General features: G+C 40.2%; 1 protein-coding gene across 6 annotated transcripts in view; it reads right to left on the bottom strand.

Moving 5' to 3' along the window:
- PHACTR1 (phosphatase and actin regulator 1) overlaps positions 1–21204 on the bottom strand; it is a 445132-nt gene that overhangs the window by 161535 nt on the left and 262393 nt on the right. For all 6 annotated transcript variants that reach the window (XM_089682314.1, XM_089682316.1, XM_089682313.1 and 3 more), the window contains one exon: positions 9254–9418. In XM_089682314.1, coding sequence (XP_089538440.1) covers positions 9254–9418 — 165 coding nt within the window. The remainder of the gene's footprint in view (positions 1–9253; positions 9419–21204) is intronic.

A 21204-nucleotide genomic window follows, 5' to 3' on the forward strand; every position in this document is an offset into this window, starting at 1 on the left:
AAGTGCTGAACTAGGCAGCGGAGCAAGGGTTAGAGAGAAAAGAAAAGTGGAAAGAACCTAATAACCACCTGGTCTGCCACGCTGACCAGCAGGACAATCTGACAGCAGGAGACTAGATGGGACACAGAGTCTGAGCCGGAGAATCTGTGGACTGACCCTATTTGCAGAGAAAGACAGACCACTACGGTCTGCCAGACTACATTTCTACCTACACATAGTTGAGAGCATTACATATAGTTGCCTCAGTTTGCAGCCTAGTTCTCGCAGCTGCCATTGTTAACACACATCTACATTACAGTTTATTGTACAAGCTGACCACAGGACATAGGCAAAGATTCAGCAGTGCCAAATGAAACAGAGTTTTCCATCTTCAACCAAGCAAGATTCACATTACTGTTTATTTTTTGCCTTTGATGTTCAGAGTGAGCTATCTTTGCCTATAGACATTTATGCCAATTGTTGCTATTCAATAATTTGAGTCAGACTTTTAAGGTCCCCTTTAAAGTTTTAGTGCTTTAAAGGGAACCCCGCCCGTTATTATCAAGAGGAAAAGTGTTAAATCTCCCTTGTTCCTTCACTATCTTTGTGTTATCATCTCCAAAGACATGCTGGTAGGTTAATTGGATCCTGTCTAAACTGACCCTTGTATATGAATGTGAGTTAGGGACCTTATATTGTACGCCCCTTGAGGGTTAGGGACTGATGTGAATGTACAATATTATATGTAAAGCACTGCGTAAATTGACGGCGCTATATAAGTACCTGAAATAAATAATAAATAATAATTATCATCCCAAGGAACTATATTCCACAACTTAACTCAACTTCATGCCAACTGGGCCCCAACAAACGCGCAGAAGACACTGTAGTGTTCTTAAGTGTTCAATTTCAAATGAGAATTCTCTTTATTTCACATCTAATCCTTGTCATCTGGTTCTGAAGACCCACAGTGAGCTTACCTGTTTCTTGATAGCTGTTTTCTGCTCACTGGGGATTCAGCAGTCCCCTCAGATTGGAGGCAGTGGGTTATTTCTGAAAGCAGGCCTGCCAACAGTTATTGTTGCTTTATGGTGAATGTTGTTACTTTTGCTCACTATTACAAAGAGTGATTATATTTGCTCTATATATCAGTGTCATTTTGTTCTATTTGACCAAGGTACCTTTTCCTGATTGCAACACGCCCCTTCATCCTCCAGTTCTAATGCTAACAACAGTTTACTTAACACTAGACATTAAGTTCAATTCACAAACCTAATTTTTATTTGCAGCAACAAGACCAGATTTCAAAGCAGCTGCAGTAGATAAATGTGAAGGAACTGCCTCTTCGACATTTCAATAAAGTTTGAAAAAAAAGGGTTAACGGTGCCTTGCGTTGTTATAAGGCAAGGCACTATTCCCCACCACCAGCACAGAATGGACACCAGTCTGCACGCTAAAACAGATCGATTTAGCATGCAGGCTTGTGTCAACGAGTCTTAAGAGTTTCAATTCATATGGTTTGATTTCTGTTTTACATAATACACATACATACAAGCATTAACCTCAAGAAAGCAATGTCTACCAGGAAATTCACAGGTCATGGCTATTACAGCTAGAACACAGTAAGAACAGCCTGTGTAAAAAATTAAATAAGGCAAAAAACAGTTATTGGATATTCTTTAATAAATGCTGTTAAAATGAAAAGATTTTAAGATATGTGTTACTTAGCAGATGTCTTGATTTTGTTGCCAGTATTCTCAGTAAAGGCAAGAATTTTCTGGTAGAGAACGAATCATGACAACAGACACATCTAAAAATAACAAAATTCAAACTAGGCAGCAGCAGAGGGGCATATTGCATATATTAAAGTGAACCTGTGCTTTTCACAAAGCAAAAGGTCTACTTTAATATGGGCCCCACTAGCTGTACATGCATACATGCCAGGGGCAGACTGACAACTCATGGGGCCCCCGGGCAATAGGGGATCATGGGGCCCCTGTGTCCTTGCCCAAACTCAAAAAAGCCTATGAAAAAGGTACCAGGGGCATCTCATGGGGCCCCCTACTGACCCCGGGCCCTTGGGCAGTGCCCGAGTTTCCAAATGATCAGTCCGCCCCTGATACATGCACCTCAATGCACACATAGGTGTTTACAGGCTGAAAAAAAATCCATCACCAGTGCGTTCAGGATTGGAGTTTAGAAGTAGAAAAAACATTTGACACATCTAAACACGCTTAACTGTTAGATGCGATTAGCACTTGAGTGTTCATTCATTCCAGTGGCCAGAATAGCATAGTATTCTGGTCAATAGAATCCATTAATCCCCAAATGCCCAAACACTTGACACCTCTAAACGCTTCTAAATGCATGTGCAATATGTGGGTTTAGGTGGATTTTTAAGCAGCTTTTCTCATGCCAGGAGCTCTGGTGTTCACAGGAGAAAAGCAAATGGCCAGTATACATGAGGATTAAAAGTTAGACAATAACAAATCTCTTAAATCCACTCAGCTGGCTGCTAGATTCACTAAGTGATCTATGGATTATTCCACTACTGAGTTCCCAGACACGTTGCCATTTTCCCTAACCTGAACATGCATTTAGAGTGGTTAAACATATTAAAAGGGTAAATATGTTTCAATAAGGTATTGCTAAAAAGACTATTTTTGTGGAGCGTTGGATGGTATATAAGATGTTGATAATGAAAAAAAATAAACTGAACATGATGATCAATACAAATCTTCCTTTTTCTTTTCTTAGGGAATTGCAGCACTAGTAGTAGCTTTGGTAGAAGCAAGTAAGCATGGATGGTAATGCTAAAGACATGTTTTTTTCCTTTTGTGAAGCAGCATTAAAGTGATTGTAAACCCTCACCGTGTAAAACAACCAATTCAGCTTAAAATAGAAGTGAAAAGCAAAGTATTTGTGTATAGATATTTAAAAAAACATTATATATACCTTTTTTTTCCCTTTTTCATAAGTGATAACATTCCCACTGTCCTCAGCTGCAGAGCTGGGGAGGAAAAACACAAGGACACTGATCTTCCCAGTGAATGGCTCTGCCCAGGGGTGTAGGGGTGTCAGGACAAGTCTGATCATTGGAGCAGAGCACACTGAGTTCCCAGCAGAGCTAGCTAGATGACTGACCATGCTGTGTTCTCATACTTAGTCTTGTCAGTTTTTAATAGGAAAGCAGAAGGTCAGACAGGAACACCAGGGATTTTAATCAAGGGGGTTTATTTGCTAAAACTGCATAGTGCATAGTCAGGTTCACTTCTGCATAGAAACCAATCAGCTTCCAGGTTTTATTGCCAAAGCTTAATTGAACAAGCAGAGGTTAGAAACTGATTGGCTACCATGCACAGCTGCACCAGATTCTGAGTGCACCAGTTTTAGTAAATCTCCCCCAAAGAAAGCAATACAAAGATAACAGAATACTTTTTGATACATGTACATGGCACAGCAAGCAAATATCAGGAATATGAAATTTTGAGTTTACATATTCTGTAATGAGTACCATATAGGACATCAGGTGGCTTGTTGATGCGGGGTGATAGTAGCAATAAGTCATCAACCAATTCATTAGTTTTGAGGAAAGAATGCATTTACATTTACAGTATTTCCAAATTCATTTAAAGTTGCAGTATATCTAAAAGGTTAAAAATTAATTTTTTTTGCTGTCTGAGTTGCATTAGAAAGATTCCCTTTCACTTCTCTTCTAAGAAACACAACAAAAAGTGAAAAGATAGCTCATCAAAGTGACAGGAAATACTTTATTAGAATACCTTATTAGGTGTCCCCAGCTTATACTAAAGCTTACCAGTCCTTAGATGTGGTGGCTGCTTTGGCTTTCACCTTTCAAACTAAGAATATGTTCAGCAAAAATACATGTTGATCGTGTCAGAAATGCAGGCCCTCTTCTTATGTAAACTACTAGTCCATCAACCCACCATGTAGTGGAGATAAACAAGGAAAGAACGGTTTGACATCCAACCTGTATGACAACCATGGTTATCTCCATTAATACAATGGAGAAATGTGTGTAGACATAAAAGGATAGGATGTGTGTTATGTGCAGGACTACAAGTAAAAATAAAGGAATAAAGCTTGAGGAAAAAAAAATTGCGCAGACACAAAATCTAAGGACTGGTAAGTTACAGTACTGTACATTACATTTCTGTTTAGTTTTGCGTTCTATTCATATGGTAGCTGTAAAATATTGGATTCACCATCATTTTTTGTATCAATGGCAAAGGCCACCAAAGCAAAAAGAGACGTTGAGTCTATCTTACAGACAACAATAAAACATGACTGGCTTCTAACCTTTCCACATTCTATCCAAAGTTAAAAAAGACAAATTTTATCTGTATCTCTCCACATTAGTGACATGCTTTCAGTTAGGGCACTTGAGGGTAGGAATCTAAGCAACATGAATGGGAGATCTGTGCTGCTTGATATAACCTAGTGACATGGGAACCCCAAGGTCTTCTTGTAGCTTCTGTTTAAATAGCATCTGTCTAGCCACACTGGGCCTGGTATTTCCCCAGATGAAGCTGAGTATTTTAGCCTAAAAAGAAAATATGCAGGGTACCAAAATATGCAGGGTACCAGAAGCACACAGAAATAATATTGGTTTAGGTAGAATGGTCATCTTAACCCAACCAAGAAATTAGGTAGCATTTCCATTACAACAAGCCCTAAAGGTGGTGTATTTGGGCAGGGTAGATGGTCTAATACAAAGTGTGCTATATACTAGCAAGATGACTACTCAAGAATGGAAGTTTGCTGAGATTCCAGGTAAACTTAAAATAATCTTGAATTTGTAGTTGGACTAATACAGTGGTCTCCAAACTGCGGCTCGGAGGCTGGATCTGGCCATTTTCTTGCTTTTATCCAGCCCTTTGGACATTATTCTCCCAACCATCAGCAACAGTGGGGCATAGTTCTCACCACTGTCACCAACAATGGGGCACTATTCCTTCCACTGACACCAATAATGGGGCATTATTCCTCCCACTGACACCAATGATGGGGCATTATTCCTTTCACTGACATCAATGATGGGGCACTATGCCTCCCACAGACACCAATGATAAGGCACTATTCTGCCCACTAACACCAATGATGGGGCACTATTCCTCCCACTGACACCAATGATGGGACACTATTCCCCCCACTGACACCAATGATGGGACACTATTCCCCCCACTGATACCAATGATGGGACACTATTCCTCCCACTGACACCAATGATGGGGCACTATTCCTCCCACTGATACCAATGATGAGGCACTGTTCCTCCCACTGACATCAATAATGGGGCACTATTCCTCCCACTGACGCCAACAATGGGACACTATTCCTCCCATTGATACCAGTGATGGGGCACTATATCTCCCGTTAATACCAATGTTTTTGCATTTTTTACTCCCACTGATGCCAGGACATTTTCTTCTCCCACTGGCCACAGTCCTCCTAAAGTCTGAAGGACAGTAAACTGGCCCTTCCTTTATAAAGTTTGGAGACCCCTAGCCTAATACAAAGTGTCCTACATATTAGGCAGATGACCACTCAAGTAGGGAAGTTTGTTGAGATTCCAGGTAAGCTTAAATTTATCTTGAATTTGTAGTTGGACTAATACAAAGTGTCCTACATATTAGCCAGATGACCACTAAAGTAGCAAAGTTTGTTGAGATTCCAGGTAAGCCTAAATTTATCTTGAATTTGTTGGGACATGTAAGGAGGAAGGTTAATCTTGAGGACTTTAGATTTTTAACTATTCACGTGGAACCCCAAGAGTGACACAAGCTGTTCTAGAAGATGGAATAGGTTGGGTAAAAATACAATGGGGGTTAGTAAGCAAAATAATAACATTGTCTGCGAGCTTACACAATTTGTGATGATAATCATGGTTTCTATTCCATTAACTAGTATCAACTAAGTAGAAGTCCCAAAGGTTCAATAGATAATAAAAAAAGCAAGGGAGAAAAGGGTCAGTTTTTATTATGTCTAGAAGCTATCGTGGTTGATGTTAGCACTACCTCCTCTATCACATTTCACACCTTTTGTTGTTGCTTACCTCAGTATATTGTTTAAGTGCCCTTTCTATTGCTGAACAGGCAGAGTATTTAGACTGTTTCTCAAAATGAAATACGTCTACGATGCATATGTGCAAGGGACACTGGATGATGACAAAGGTTATGCAGTAGAGGCTGCGCAGTGCTGGGCAGAAGACCTCTGAGAAGTGGGCTCACTGATAAGTGCAACTAAATAAATTCTGAATAGGCCTACTATGGGTATCAACTAGGTGGCTATTATGAGGGTTCTTCAATAAGTTTCCGCACTTTTACATTTTCGGTAAGGGTGGGAGTAGTAATTAGTCATATCTGACAGTGTCATGTGTCTAGTCTGTCTGGCAAGCTGGTTGACCTTACAGTTTAGTATAAGAGTTGTCACATTGTTTTTGAAATTCTTAACCACTTCCTGTCCGGACACTTTTACCCCCTTCCTGTCCAGGGCAATTTTCAGCTTTCAGAGCTATCACACTTTGAATGACAATTACACGGTCATGCAACACTGTACCCATATGAATTTTTTACCATTTTTTTGAGACAGATAAAGCTTTATTTTGGTGGTATTTATTCACCGCTGGGAATTTTAATTTTTTTTGCTATGTAAATGAAAATGTCCAAAAATTTTGAAAAAAAGTGTTTTTCCTATAACATTTTGCAAATAAATAATCTTTCATCGTATATCTTGGCCAAAATGTATTCCGTTATCTTTTTAGTAAAAAAAAAAAAATAAGCCAAATTAGTTTATAACCAAAAATTATAAATTTTAAACATTTCTTTTACATTTTTATTTTATTTTTTTATATTAATATTTATGTTTTTTTTTTTTTTTTACATACTGTCACCCTAGCAGTGGGGGGTGATGAATATTTTATTTTTTTTTACAGTGATTGCTTTTACACCCATATAGGATACCCTAGATTGTAAGCTCGAAAGAGCAGGGCCCTTGATCCCCTCATGTTTTGCATTGTATTGGTATTGTTCTGTCACATCTTCTGTCCCCCTTTGTAATGTACAGCACTGAGCGAACCATTGGCGCTTTATACATACTGTATAATAATAATAATAATAATTTCTCTTTCTCTCTGTCTGCATTCTTGCAGCCATTGAGAACTACTGAGTGAGCTGTGATTGGTCACAGCTTGTCACGTGGTACAAGGCTGTTGTGAATAGCCTTGTACCATGTGACCTCTGTGATCATTCACAGATTTCACACGTAGTAAGCAATGATGTCACAAGTGATATCTTGCTTACTAATTTGCATGTGATCACTGATTGGCCAATCAGTGATCACATAATCAGGACCTCGTACAGAGGTCCCATCCGACGATCGGTGTTTCACTGTGTCCAGAAGACACAGCGGGCACTGGATCGCGGTGCTGCGCGCTCCCAGGGAGCGCGCACAGCTAGAAATGGCAGGTGCCGTTTATGAACGGCAACCCGCCCCCTGGAGTGCCACCGTCCTGCCGTTTATAAACAGCAGGCGGACGGCAAATGGTTAATAGAGTTAAAGAGCGGAAACGTTTTGACGACCCCCTTGTATTTAGCAAAAGGATACATAAACTTTTTTATTATCAGTAAGCAGTAACATTTTTTTGTTGTCATATAATGAATTACAAAAACTACAGTGGAATTGTTGGGCCTTTGGTCACTTTTGGCAATAATTTCTCAACAACAGAACTAGACTTGACTGCGATATAATATAGACATGATCAGCTGCTCTCCATCCAAGTACCTATCACACTTCTGTCCGATAGCGCTTGCTTTTGGCATACTCTTACTTGTTAATTATCTCTGCCAAAGAGAATGCTTAAACCAGATGTCCAAGCCAATGTCAGTTTTTTGGGACAGCAGTTTATTTTCTTGTATGCAATTTCCATTTCAGATTTCAAAATCCAAGAAAATGAAATAGGAACAAGATATAGAAACTGTTGGAAATTATCTGTAAAGATTATTGCAAATCAAAAATAAGCTGAGAGAGCCACTAGGTATCTGTGATATGATCTCCACGGAGACATAATATGTATTATTCATTACATGATTGCTCACTCCAAAATCTATTTGAAAAATATTTTTTAGGATGCTGCTTAATTATCGAGTTTATGTGATATGCCAGTTGGGTAGGCAGATGAGTTACCTCTGCCAAAAATCACAAGCTATTCATATAAAATGCTCTGGTTTCTTGATCAAGCCTGATCAAATACATTTTGCAACTGTAGAGTTGAACATAGTTTCAAGCAGCATAACTTGAGGCAGTGATTGATAACATGGCACTAAATAGGGGTATACCAAACACTAGGCATCAAGGTTCATTATCTTCAGGCAGGACGTGTTAAAAGCATAACTGTATCTTTTAGCCCTGGTTCACACTGGTGCGACTTGTCATGTGATTTCACAGTTCCAAATTGCAGGACAAATTGCACCCTATTGTCCGCAATTGAACCATTCAAATCGGTGCAAATCCATCAGATGCACACCAATTTTGAACATAGTTCTTGTACTATTTTTGCTGATTTCAGGTGCGACTTTGACATCTGTGCATGAAGTCACACAGATGGCAGGTAAGTCGCACTTGAAATTGCACCAGTCCGCGGCTTTAACATTGTGCTACTTTAAGTGAAAATCTGGTGCAGCTGTACATAGTAGCCAATCAGCTTCTAACTTCAGCTTGTTCATCTAAGCTTTGACAAAAAAAAATGGTCCCTATTTCAAAACAGAAGGAGGGGAGGGGGGTATCTCTCTAATGGGAACATAGACAAGAAGAAAAACAGATTTTTAGTTAAGAAAGGTTAGAATCCTTGACAATGTTTTTTTGCTGTCTGTGCCTTCCTGTCCCAGTGGCTAATGAACCCCCTATTTCTTGCACCAGTGTCACTTGGACAGGAAGTAAGGAAACATCTAACAGTGGGTTCGTGGACAGATAAAAAACCTAATTTGATTTTTAATTTTTTCCCCACTCTATTGAAGACTAAATGAACAATTTTGTTTGGAGTGAGGCTTTAAACCCTCACTAGAAGCATCCTTTTTAAAAATTAGAACTGAATCCCAAAACTTAGCAACCACTCTTATTTAGAAACACCAAATAACTAGAATGTGTCCAGCCATGTCTAAAAAAAACAAAAGGTTTTATGAAAAACAACATATTGACTCAACAATATTAGTGCTCCTCGCAATGTATTCATGGTTTATATTGTTTAATATGTTACCTGCAGATGTTTGCTTGAATTTCTCACTTTTCTTCTTTCTCCATTTCCATGGCTTGAAAAGTCTTCCTAAAGTGGCAAATTTACTTCTTCTCCTAATTGGTGGAGTGTGGGTACCGGGCACTAAGGATTCAGAGCGCATTGCAGCCAGTCTCTCCACTTCCTCAGCTGAAAGATAGCAGACAAAATAGTAAGAAAAGCTTACCTTGTTCAAATATAACAGGTTTAGAAAGAATGGCTTATGGGCAATCCTGAAATACTTAAAGAGTTACTAAACCCACAACAGTAAAATCAGTCTGTATATGCAGTAAAGCATGCTTGTTAGACTCACTGTGGAACCTAAGGGGTTAAGCCTCTGCATTGTGTAAAAAGGCTGTTTGATCCTTTCTTCTCTGTTCCTCCCCTTTTTCAAGCGACCACCTCTTATCTCCATAATGAACCGTAGGCATTCACATGCTCAGTTTGGTGTGTATTGCTATAGAGGTTTGTTTGTTTTTTCTTGGGAGAGTGCATGTGATTAGCACAGGGCCAATCAGCACTGTCCAGAGTTCAGGGGATCTCCATCCTCCTAGAGCAGAATGAAAACTCCTCCTACAAGCTTTAGCTAGTGGTGGGCTGGACACTGATAGAAGTCACAAGACTGCTCTAACTTCTGATGAGAAAAGGTATTTAGCAATTTATATTTGAAAAGAGCAAAAAAGATTCCCAGATCTTTAGAGGACTGCACTTCAGTGAGTGACCGTTACCGTGTTCCTAGGACGTTTATGGACCTGAATTCTGGTTTTGCTTTTCTTTCTTGTGTTAGCAATTTATATTTACTAAAATAATTGCACTTCCATGTTCTGTGTACTGTGGGGGACCAGATATAGTGAATGCAGGGTCCTGGGTTTAGTAACACTTTAACACACAGTAATAGTCATCTTAGATTGTAAGCTCCAAGGAGCAGGGCCCTCCTAACCCTCTTGTATTGAACTGTATTGTTGCTGTACTGTCTCCCTTTATATTGTAAAGAGCTGAGCAAACTGTTGGCGCTATATAAATCCTGTATAATAATAATAATAATCTTAGTTATTGAATTTCTGACTGTTGCCACATACTGAACTTTGTAAGTATTGTTTGTTCCCCATACACTGCATCAATTGGGGCAGCACAGTAGCTAAATGGTTAGCACTTCCGCCTGGCAGTACTAGGGTCGTTGGTTTAAATCCCAACCACGGCACCACCTGCCTGGAGTTTGCATGTTCTCCCTGTGCCTGTTTGGGTTTCCTCCGGGTACTCCAGTTTCCTTCCACACTCCAAAGAAATGCTGATAGGTTAATTGGATCCTGTCCAAATTGGCCCTAGTATGTGTATGTATGAATTTAAGTTAGGGACCTTAGATTGTACGCCTCTTGAGGGTTAGGGACTGACGTGAATGTACAATATATATGTAAAGTGCTGCGTAAATTGACAGCACTATATAAGTACCTGAAATAAATAAATAATTGAAGAGTATGGCTTTAAAATGGAACCACGGGCGGATAGAAAATACATATTACTGCAGTTCTGTATTCATTAACCCCTTCCAGCCCAGCCCTGGGATCCCTTTAATGGGGTCTGAAAATCAGTGACCATGTGACCATTCTGATTGGCTGCCACATAACTGGAAGACTGGGAGTAATGGAGAGAGCTTAATAAGCTGGCCATATGTGGCTTGTTTTCAGTTGGCTGAACTAAAAAAACTGAACTGGTTCCCCCATCCATACAATCAAAATAAATGGGGGAGTCTTCCCTGCTGAGCTATTGTATTCTGACAGTTGGGACTCCCTTGTCATAAGAATACACTGATCAGCCGATTGGCTGCATGCTCTAATTGAAGCAACATTTTCCAACAAGCCCATTCACGAGAAGTTAATTGTTAGATCAGCTTCTCATAAACAGGAATGGCCACAGATTGATCAAAATTTATCTGAACTGGACGAATTTCAATCCATCTATGGCCGGCTTTAGTTCATTTATATTTTCACTATTCGATTATGGAGGAACATAATCTGTACATGTTGCTGAACCACAGCAGAGAAAAATTAGGTCTCCTGTACTGCCAGACATAGCTGTCCAGTGTGGCGGAGCTGGGTAAATCATAGAGCTGGATGGACAGAAATGAAAACTCTTTAGCAGGTAAAACGGCTCCCCAAAATATGCATTTCATTTGGCTATTCAGCTGTTTTCTTGGAGCTCAGATTTAAATTACGTCTGTCTGCATTAGTAACGAAAACATGTAATCCTGTATAATAATAATAATGTATTGATGCTCTTATATGAAGTCCTTTAATAATAAGTAAATGCTATAAATAATGCAATATTATAAGGAAGTGCATTTTAAAGTGAATGATAAATATCAAAAATAAGTAATTGTCAATCAGTCACCAATCAAAACAAAGGTCATCATGATTCACCTCTCATTCCTGGTATATTTCAGTGTGTCATTTATGAGACAAGGTTAAAGCAGGGAAGAAGTGAAGACAGATCAGAGGAACACATGAAACAAAGTTATTCCGACATGTAGCTGGAATGTACAAAATGTATTTATGCAATCAAAAAAATGATGTGTTTGCAAAGACAGCACTGTGTACTGGCAGCAAAACAATCCTCTTTCACTTGACAATGTATTCCTTGTCTAAAAGAATGCATGGGCTTTCATAAGCAGTCAACAGGGAGGGAAGCTGCAAGCAGTTTTTAGGTGTCTATCTTCTAGCACTTATACCACACTGCATAATTGAATGACTGATTACATGTTTTATAGGCACAGTTTTGTAAGACCCCTTTTCCATTGACTTGAATTACACAATACATGACTTTTTCCAATATACTGAAATGCTGCACGTTTTTGGGCATGGGCCCCAATAAAGTGTGAAAAGGTAGAAAATGCAGCAAAACAGTGCAAAATACATCTGTTGTGAACAAGACCCGCGTGTAACATGGGACCAGGGGCGGACTGACCATTTGGAAACTCGGGCACCGCCCGAGGGCCCAGGGTCAGTAGGGGGCCCCATGAGATGCCCCTGGTACCTTTTTCATAGGTTTTTTTGAGTTTGGGCAAGGACACAGGGGCCCCATGATCCCCTATTGTCCGGGGGCCCCATGAGTTATCAGTCCGCCCCTGCATGGGAGCATGTTTTCATCTGTTGCATGGCATTTGTATTTTTTAGATATTTGCCTACTCAACCTTTATCATTAGCTTCTTTATCTCAGCAAACTTTAATAAGTAATAATAGCGACATTTTTAAGTTATAGCAAGATATATGCTGAATTCTATTTTTTTTTACACTTAAAGAGGAACTTCACCCAAAAGGGGATGTTCTGCTTGTTTGCATCCTCCCCCTTCTCTTTATTTATTTCAGGTACTTACATAGCGCCGTCAATTTACACAGTGCTTTACTCATATATTGTACATTCACAGTGGTACCTAACCCTCGAGGGGTGTACAATCTAAGGTCCCTAAGGGAGAACATACAAACTCCAGGCAGGTGGTGCCGTGGTTGGGATTCAAACCAACGACCCTAGTACTGCCAGGCGGAAGTGCTCACCAATTAGCCACTGTGCTCTTTAACAATTGGAACTTTTGGAAGGGGGGAGAGGGTAGCTTTTTTGACCCCCCTTCCCCCGCAGCCTTCTGTGACACATCACAGTTCTCAGAAGACTGCGGGACCATTCACAATGTGCAGCAGGAAACCGGCTGTGAAGCTGCAAGGCTTCACTGCCGGTTTCCCTTAGTTAAAGTGTTACTAAACCCAGGACCCTGCATTCACTATATCTGGTCTCCCACAGTACACAGAACATGGAAATGCAATTATTTTAGCAAATATAAACTGCTAAATACCTTTTCTCATCAGCAGTGCATAGCAGTCTTGCATAGCACTGGTTAAAGCTTGTAGGAGGAGTTTTCTTTCTGCTCTAGGAGGATGCCAAACCCCTGACCCTCTGTCTGGACAGTGCTGATTAGCCCTATGCTGATCACATGCACTCTTCCAAGAAACAAAAACAAAAAAACTCTCTAGCAATACACACTAAACCGAGCATGTGCATGTGGCTGCGGGTTCAGTCTGTCTTATCAGGTGGACATCTGAACAAGAGGAGTGGCAGAGAAAACAGGATCAAACAGTCTTTTTACACAATGCAGAGGATTAACCCCTTAGGTTCCACAGTGAGTATAACAAACATGCTTTGCTGCATATACAGACTGATTTTACTGTTGTGGGTTTAGTAACACTTTAAGATGCTGGCACCTGGACCCGAAGCCGATTGAAGAATCGGCTCCGGTGAGGACAACACTGGATCCCTGGACAGGTAAGTGTTCTTATATTAAAAGTCAGCAACTACAGTATTTTTAGCTACTGAATTTACATTTTTTGGGGGGAGACTGGAGCACCTCTTGAAGAAAACTTAAGATATGCCTAAACATAAGATATCTCCCTATTCCCCCAGCTGATGCTACTTCTAGACCATGCTCATGTTTGCAGCTACATGCAAATGGATTGTTAGAGAGAGGTAAGAAGTCACATCAAAGAAATACTTCAAATGAAACAATTCAATCAAGACTGGAAATTATTAAAGGACATTGCATGTATTCAACACAGACTCACAGCAGGCAGTGATCTTTGAAAACAACTGAACATGTTTATTGACAGGGAACCAATACGTTTCAGGGACCTGCACTCAATTCTTCAGAGCTAACAATAAACAATATTTGAAGAGCTAGACCAAAGAGATACAGGAAAAGGTTGCCATAATTCTGCATATAAATATTTATAGTATACAAAATAACTCCATTTGTAATCAGTCCAAAGTTAAAGAGGCAGTAAACCGCAGGAAAAAAAAGAAGTCCCCTGCAAAGTAATGTCATAATGTGCTAGTATGCATCACATACTAGCACATTATGTAAAACTTATCTTAAAACAAATCCCTCCAGTGGTGCCGCTGTAGAGGCTTCCATCTTCACCAGGTCTTCCTTCCGGGTTTGCGAGCTCCGGCCGCCTGGGCCATGATGACGTCACTCCATTGCGTGGGAGTCCCAGGTCACGGTACACAACTCTGAAGGAACGGTACGGGTATGCCGTTTCTTCAGAGCGCACGCGCTGGATTTAGAAAAGAGAAAATATCTCTTAAACATGCATAGTTATTCATTTTACCTACAGGTAAGCTTTATTATACACTTACCTGTAGGTAAAATTTGAAAAAACGAGTTTACTACCACTTTACTGTAGCCCAGTAGATTGGATATAATACTTAAGTCCGATATACATGGATCTAAATTCAGCAGGGACGGACGAATTTCGATCCATGTATGGGCAGACCTGTTGGAAAATTTTCTCTTAATCAGCGCCGTCGGCTATAGCCGCCAGTACTGATGGGTGTATTCTGACAGTGAGGAAATATCCCTGCTGTCAGAATACAATGACTCAGTGGGAGGGATTCCCTCATCCACATCCAGTGTTTGTATGAGGGAATCCACTCATTTTCTTTTGTTCAAACCACTGAACAAAAATAAAATGACCTTTTGGTGTGGCAGTGTATAGCTGCCTTTGGTTTGTGTTATTGTCGATGTTATACCAATGTTTTTGTCATTTATGTGCCATTGATAGCCCCTGCGTGGGCGCACCTTTTGCTCTGTTGGTGTTAGAGCACTGTTTTTTTTTATGTGCAATTGATAGCCCCTGCGTAGGCGTGTTTTGTTGCTCCTGTCTGCTTAAATTGTTTATAAATTAATAAAAACATTGAAATACGAAAAAAAATGACCAGTGTATGGCCAGCCTACGGATCACTAAAGAGGTTGCTTGTCTGTCTCTATGGAATCATTCCCTCTCTAGCAAGATGTCATTCTTTTGCTGGCATGAAAACTGCTGAATCTCGATCGCTAGTGGTGGGAGTGAAATCTTAATGTCTCAGCTACAGAGGGAACAATTCTATACAGTCAAACAGGCCACCTCGTAGCAATTCTGACATTTCAACAAATGGCCAGCGGCCCATCTGACAATAATTATTGTACAATGTTCACAGCTACACACATTTGCTTGGTTTACAAGTGTTCACTAATGCCCCAATAAAATGAGATGCCCCACTGACTACCAACCAACTTGCTTCTTTTTCAGTGCATAATTTTGAAGTGCTTTAAAAAAAACGTTATGGCAATCCTTACGTTACAATATTCTATTTGGAAAATTAAAAAAAAAAAAGTTGACTGAAATGAAACATATGCAGCAGAAAAAGATTAATGGCACTAGATAAAAATCCTTGGATAAAACGCAAATTCCTCTTCTATTGAATTATACGGGATAACACCCCTTTATAATGCCTAATATTATTATTATTATACAGGATTTATATAGCGCCAACAGTTTGCTCAGCGCTTTACAATATAACGGGATACAAATACAGCAACAATACAGTTCAATACAAGAGGGTTAGGAGGGCCCTGCTCCTTGGAGCTTACAATCTAGGAGGGAGGGGCTAGTGGTACAAAAGGTAGTAACTGTGGGGGATGGACTGGTAGGAGGAGTAGAAAATTCCATTATTAGCTGAGGGCAGGATAGGCTTCAGTGAAGAGATAGGTTTTCCGATATTGTCTAAAAGTAAGCAGAGTAGGCGATAGTCTGATAGATTGGGGTAGAGAGTTCCAGAGGATGGGGGAAGCTCTGGAGAAGTCCTGGAGATGAGCATGGGAGGAGGAGACAAGGGCGTTAGAGAGTAGGAGGTCTTGCGAGGAGTGCAGAGGACTGTTTGGGTGATATTTGGAGACAAGATTGGTGATGTAATTTGGGGCAGAGTTATAAATGGCTTTATATGTTATTGTTAATGTTATGAATTTTATCCTTTGGGCAATGGGAAGCCAGTGGAGAGATTGTTTACAAATTAGATTACAAATAGTTTGGATCTGAAAGTCTGAATCTGATTGCTTTGTATGGACAGTTGCCTTTCCCTCACTTTGATAAATAAGGCCAACGGCAGGTTATTGCTTCAAGAAGCTGATACGTCTATTTGCCATGGTAAAATATCTAGGCCTATTCACAAACAAGCAACCTTTTGTAGAAACAAATCGCATTTCATTTGTTGGTTGATGTATGGTGAGGACCATTCTTGTTCTCTGCATTTCTTTACTTAATAAACCTGTTTAACAGTCACTAAATATCCAAATGTGTTCATATCATTTTTTTTTGAGACAGCTTCATTTTCAAAATAAAGCTCTTATCCTGTATTTTCCAAACATTAAATCTGAATGATGATAATTAGCACCTCAGCGTAATTTTCTTACCTTTTCAAATTAGTCAGATTATGTAATTTACATTCATGTATTCAAGTATCCTCCTCATCAGCCCATTGATGAAGCTGTACACAATCTTTTTGTTTTGTTTTGTTTATTTAACATGACAACATGCATTCACACATGTGCAGTGCGGATTGAAGCTCAGGTTTCAATGCTAATTGACACAGAAGTTGTTCAGGGGTTCAGGTTTAGATCAGGTTCAGATCAGGATTTTATCCTGTTTAACCACTTCAAATCCAGACACTTTTACCCCCTTCCTGTCCAGGCCAATTTTCAGCTTTCAGTGCTATCACAGAGAATGACAATTGCGCTGTCATGCAACACTGTACTCATATGAATTTTTTAGCATTTTTTGAGACAGATAAAAATGTATTTTGGTGGTATTTATTCACCACTGGGATTTAAATTTTTTTTTTTGCTATATAAATGAAAAAGTTCAACAATTTTGAAAAAAGGTGTTTTTTTAAATAAAAATTTGCAAATAAATAATCGTTCTTCATAAATCTTGGCCAAAATGTATTCAGCTATCTTTTTAGTGAAAAAAAAATAACCCAAATTAGTTTATAACCAAAAATTATAATTTTAAAAAATTTTTTTAAACATTTTTATTTTATTTTTTATATTATTATTTATGTTTGTTTTTTTTAACATACTGTCACCCTAACAGTACAGTGTCACCATAGTGACACTGTACTACGTGTGGGGGGTGATGAAGATTTTTTTTTTTTTTTACACTGATTGCTTTTACACCCATAAAGATAGGCATTGACAGGCGTCACTTGTGGGCATTGGCAGACATCACTGATGGGCACTGAAAGTCAGCACTCATATATGGCACTGACAGGCGGCACTGATGGGCACTGAAAGGCAGCACTCATATATGGCACTGATAGGTGGCACTGATAGGTGGCACTGATTGGAACTGTTAGGCAGCACTGATGGGCATTGACAGGCATCACTTGTGAGCATTGATAGGCATCACTGATGGGCACTGAAAGGCAGCACTCATATATGGAACTGATAGGCAGCACTGATGGGCACTGATAGGTGGCATTGACTGGCACTGATATGCAGCACTGATTGGAACTGTTAGATGGCATTGATTGGAGCTGTTAGGCAGCACTGATGGGCAATGATAGGTGGCACTGACTGGCACAGATGGGCAGGACTGACTGGCACTGATAGTTGGCACTGAAAGGCAGCTCTGATGAGCACTGATATGTGGCATTGATGTGCACTGGTAGGCACTGACAGGTGGCATTGATGGTCACTGACAGGTGGCACTGATGGGGCTACACTGATCATCAGGGCACTGATCATCAGTGCCATGATGATCAGTGTAGATGTCCCCTCCGAGGAATGTCGCTTACTGGCTCTCCTCTTCTCTTGCACTGTCAGAGTGAGGAGAGGACTGCTGGTAAACGCCTCTTGGTGATTTGTACCCAATAATAAAGCTTACCTGTAGGTACAAAGAATATCTCATAAACATGCACTGTTTAGGAGATATTCTCTATTTCTGCAGCAGGTGACGTCACCAGCGCATGCATACTGCGGTTGAATGGACAGCATACTGAATATACCATCCATTGAGCGTGCTGTGCCGTGACTGTGAATCCCATGCACATGTGGCTCGGCCATTAAAACAGCTGGAGCCCATGAACCCCGGAGAAAGACCGGGTGAAGATGGCAGACCTGTCAGCGGTGACAGCATGCTGCTGGAGGGCTTCATGTTAAGGTAAGTCATTCATAATGTGATAGCATGTGGTGCATACTAGCACATTATTGCATTACCTTACAGGGCAACTTTATTTTTTTTTTATGAATTTGCTACTGCTTTAATACCACAATGGATTCCCAACAACCTAATGAGCATGCTCTATTCCAATAACTGGGCAGTTCACATACACATGAACATTCCTCATACTTGCCTAGGTGATGGCAACTTCATGTGAGATGCAGTTCTATAAAAGGTGGATCCGCAGTTATACCATTTATATGCCACATCTTCATACTAAAAAAGTATTTTTACTGTTGTCTGTATCCAACTCTTCCCTATTCTATTCAGAACTAAAGAAAGTTTTTGGTGCAATTCCACTTTAACTGTAACTGGCTGGAGCACAAAGGTCATCCATTTGATGAGATTGCTCTCAGACATTCCTCCTGTTGTACTCGCTGACTAATTTCTGCACACTTCAAGTAGCTGAATTAATATTACATCAGATGAAATTACAGGGCTGATTCATCACACTCTCTGTTTATCAAGACCGCATTATTACAGCTATTAACAGAATCACAGCATTAACCTTTCCTGGATTTGGTCCAAAATTTATGTAACATGTAGAAAATGTATTCTTTATTCTAGTGATATTTTGAACTTGTTATACAAAATATTTTTTTTATAGGATTACCAAATCAACAGTGTTGACATCCCCCTTTTACACGAGTGATCCAATCAGGTCCGCCCGTCATTGTTTCAGGTGGAGCCGATTGGATGGTCCATTTATCCCAATAGACAGGTGGGTGTAAACAGACTTGTGTCCATTTACACCTGCCTACCTCTTGATTTGATCCAGTCTGATCAATAAAACAGAAGGGGATCTGTTCCCTTCCATTTAGACAGATCGGATGGTAATCGGGTGTAAGGCTGGGTTCACACTGATGCAGTGCGGGAATTCGCAGCGCTTTCTGTGCGAATTCAGAATCAAAATCAGAGTCGATCCTGAATACGGCTGCTAGACTCATTCACCTTTCCAACCGCTCCATCTCCGACACCCCCCTCTGCCAATCCCTCCACTGGCTTCCGATTGCGCAACGGATCAAATTCAAAATCCTAACACTGATGTACAAAGCTGTCCACCATACTGCCCCGAACTACATCACCGACCTAATATCCAAGTACCACCCAACACGCACACTCCGCTCCTCACAAGACCTCCTTCTCTCTAGTTCCCTGGTCTCCTCCTCCCATGCCCGCCTCCAGGACTTCTCCAGGGTGTCACCCATCCTCTGGAACTCCCTGCCCCAACCCATCAGATTATCACCTACTCTCCTCTCCTTTAGGCGTACCCTGAAAACCCATCTCTTCAGGGAAGCCTACCCCACCCCCTGCTAACCTGCCGACCTCCTCCACTCTTCCTACCACTCCATCCCCCACAGCTATCTCCTCCTGTACCACTATCCCCTCCCTCCTAGATTGTAAGCTCGAAAGAGCAGGGCCCTCGATCCCCTCATGTTTTGCATTGTATTGGTATTGTTCTGTCACATGTTCTGTCCCCCTTTGTAATGTACAGCGCTGAGCGAACTATTGGCGCTTTATAATACTGTATAATAATAATAATAATCACACCCCGTTCATGCGAACTGATGCGGGTGTGTATGTGTAAGTTAACAACACCCTGAAATTGGTTCGCAAAATGTGGTGCGATGTGCAAAATCGCATGTGTGAAAGCAAGCCGACAATCCCCGCAAGATGGATCAGATCTGCAGATTGGGGAGCATAATGGATCGGACTCCGATCCATTATGCTCAATCCGTAGATCCGATCCATCCTGTGGGGATCGTCGGCTTGCTTTAAAACTTACCTTTTCGTGGAGCGGATCCGGTGTTACCCCATGCGATAGGTGTCACCCGGTGCAGCGCGCACCCCCCGCACCTGCTAGGGATGCCACTGTCTACCTAAAGTATGGACCCTATTAAGATGATATCACCGAATGGAGTATCATCCAGCAATTTTACTATTAGTACACAATTGCAAATTTTATCACCAAACAACTTTATATTATTTAGTAGCTATATAATAAACAAGCAGTAGTTGATTATATCAGCATGGCAAGCATTATGTGACACAGCAATATATCTTTTAGCCGTAACACGTCCCCACCATATTATAATGCAGCAATATATTATATCACTCTGCAGCAGAGCGACAGTAGGCAATCACATTACACAGCAATACATGTTCTAGCATTAGTATACATTGCCGAGCATTAGTGATATGTGGCCTTTTATATACACTCTCTAATTATAAAGGTGTTTGCACTTGTACATTTACATTCTATTAAACTTGTGGAAGAGAAAATCTGTTCACATATTACTATGGACTTTCACATATGATTTTATGTCTGTTTTTTATTTAAACATTCAGCATTGCTTTCTGGTTATTTTATAAAGTATTATATATATATATATATATATATATATATATATATATACACTGTATATATGTGTAAAAACATAAAATATACATTATATAACGGATCAGCAGCTAATTCTCACTTGTACTAACATAATTTTTCTCCCAGAATCAGTATATTAGAAATACCAGCAGGGGAGTATTGTATCACCCAGTAGCAGCAAATTATATTGCAAAGCTGGTATATAAAGAAGCAGCATTATATTATGTCACCCACCAGCAGTATCATTATATAATATCTTTTTATGTCACTTAGCATATTATTTTAAACACTGGCCTAATAGGTCCCAGCAGTAACCATTGCCCCACAGTAACATCTGGGCACAGGATTCCGGGTCCAGCCAAGTGTCCCAAGCAGTGTCGGCTTTATAAGGGGGCAAAAGGGGCAATTGCTCAAGATCCCCTGCTAAAAGTGAACTCCTCTATGCAAATCTAAACATTAAAAATGATTATAATTTATCT

The sequence above is a fragment of the Staurois parvus genome, unplaced genomic scaffold (genome assembly GCF_062004578.1).
Source record: "Staurois parvus isolate SC_StPar_1 unplaced genomic scaffold, SC_StPar_1.0 ptg000287l, whole genome shotgun sequence".
Classification (NCBI taxonomy): domain Eukaryota; kingdom Metazoa; phylum Chordata; class Amphibia; order Anura; family Ranidae; genus Staurois; species Staurois parvus.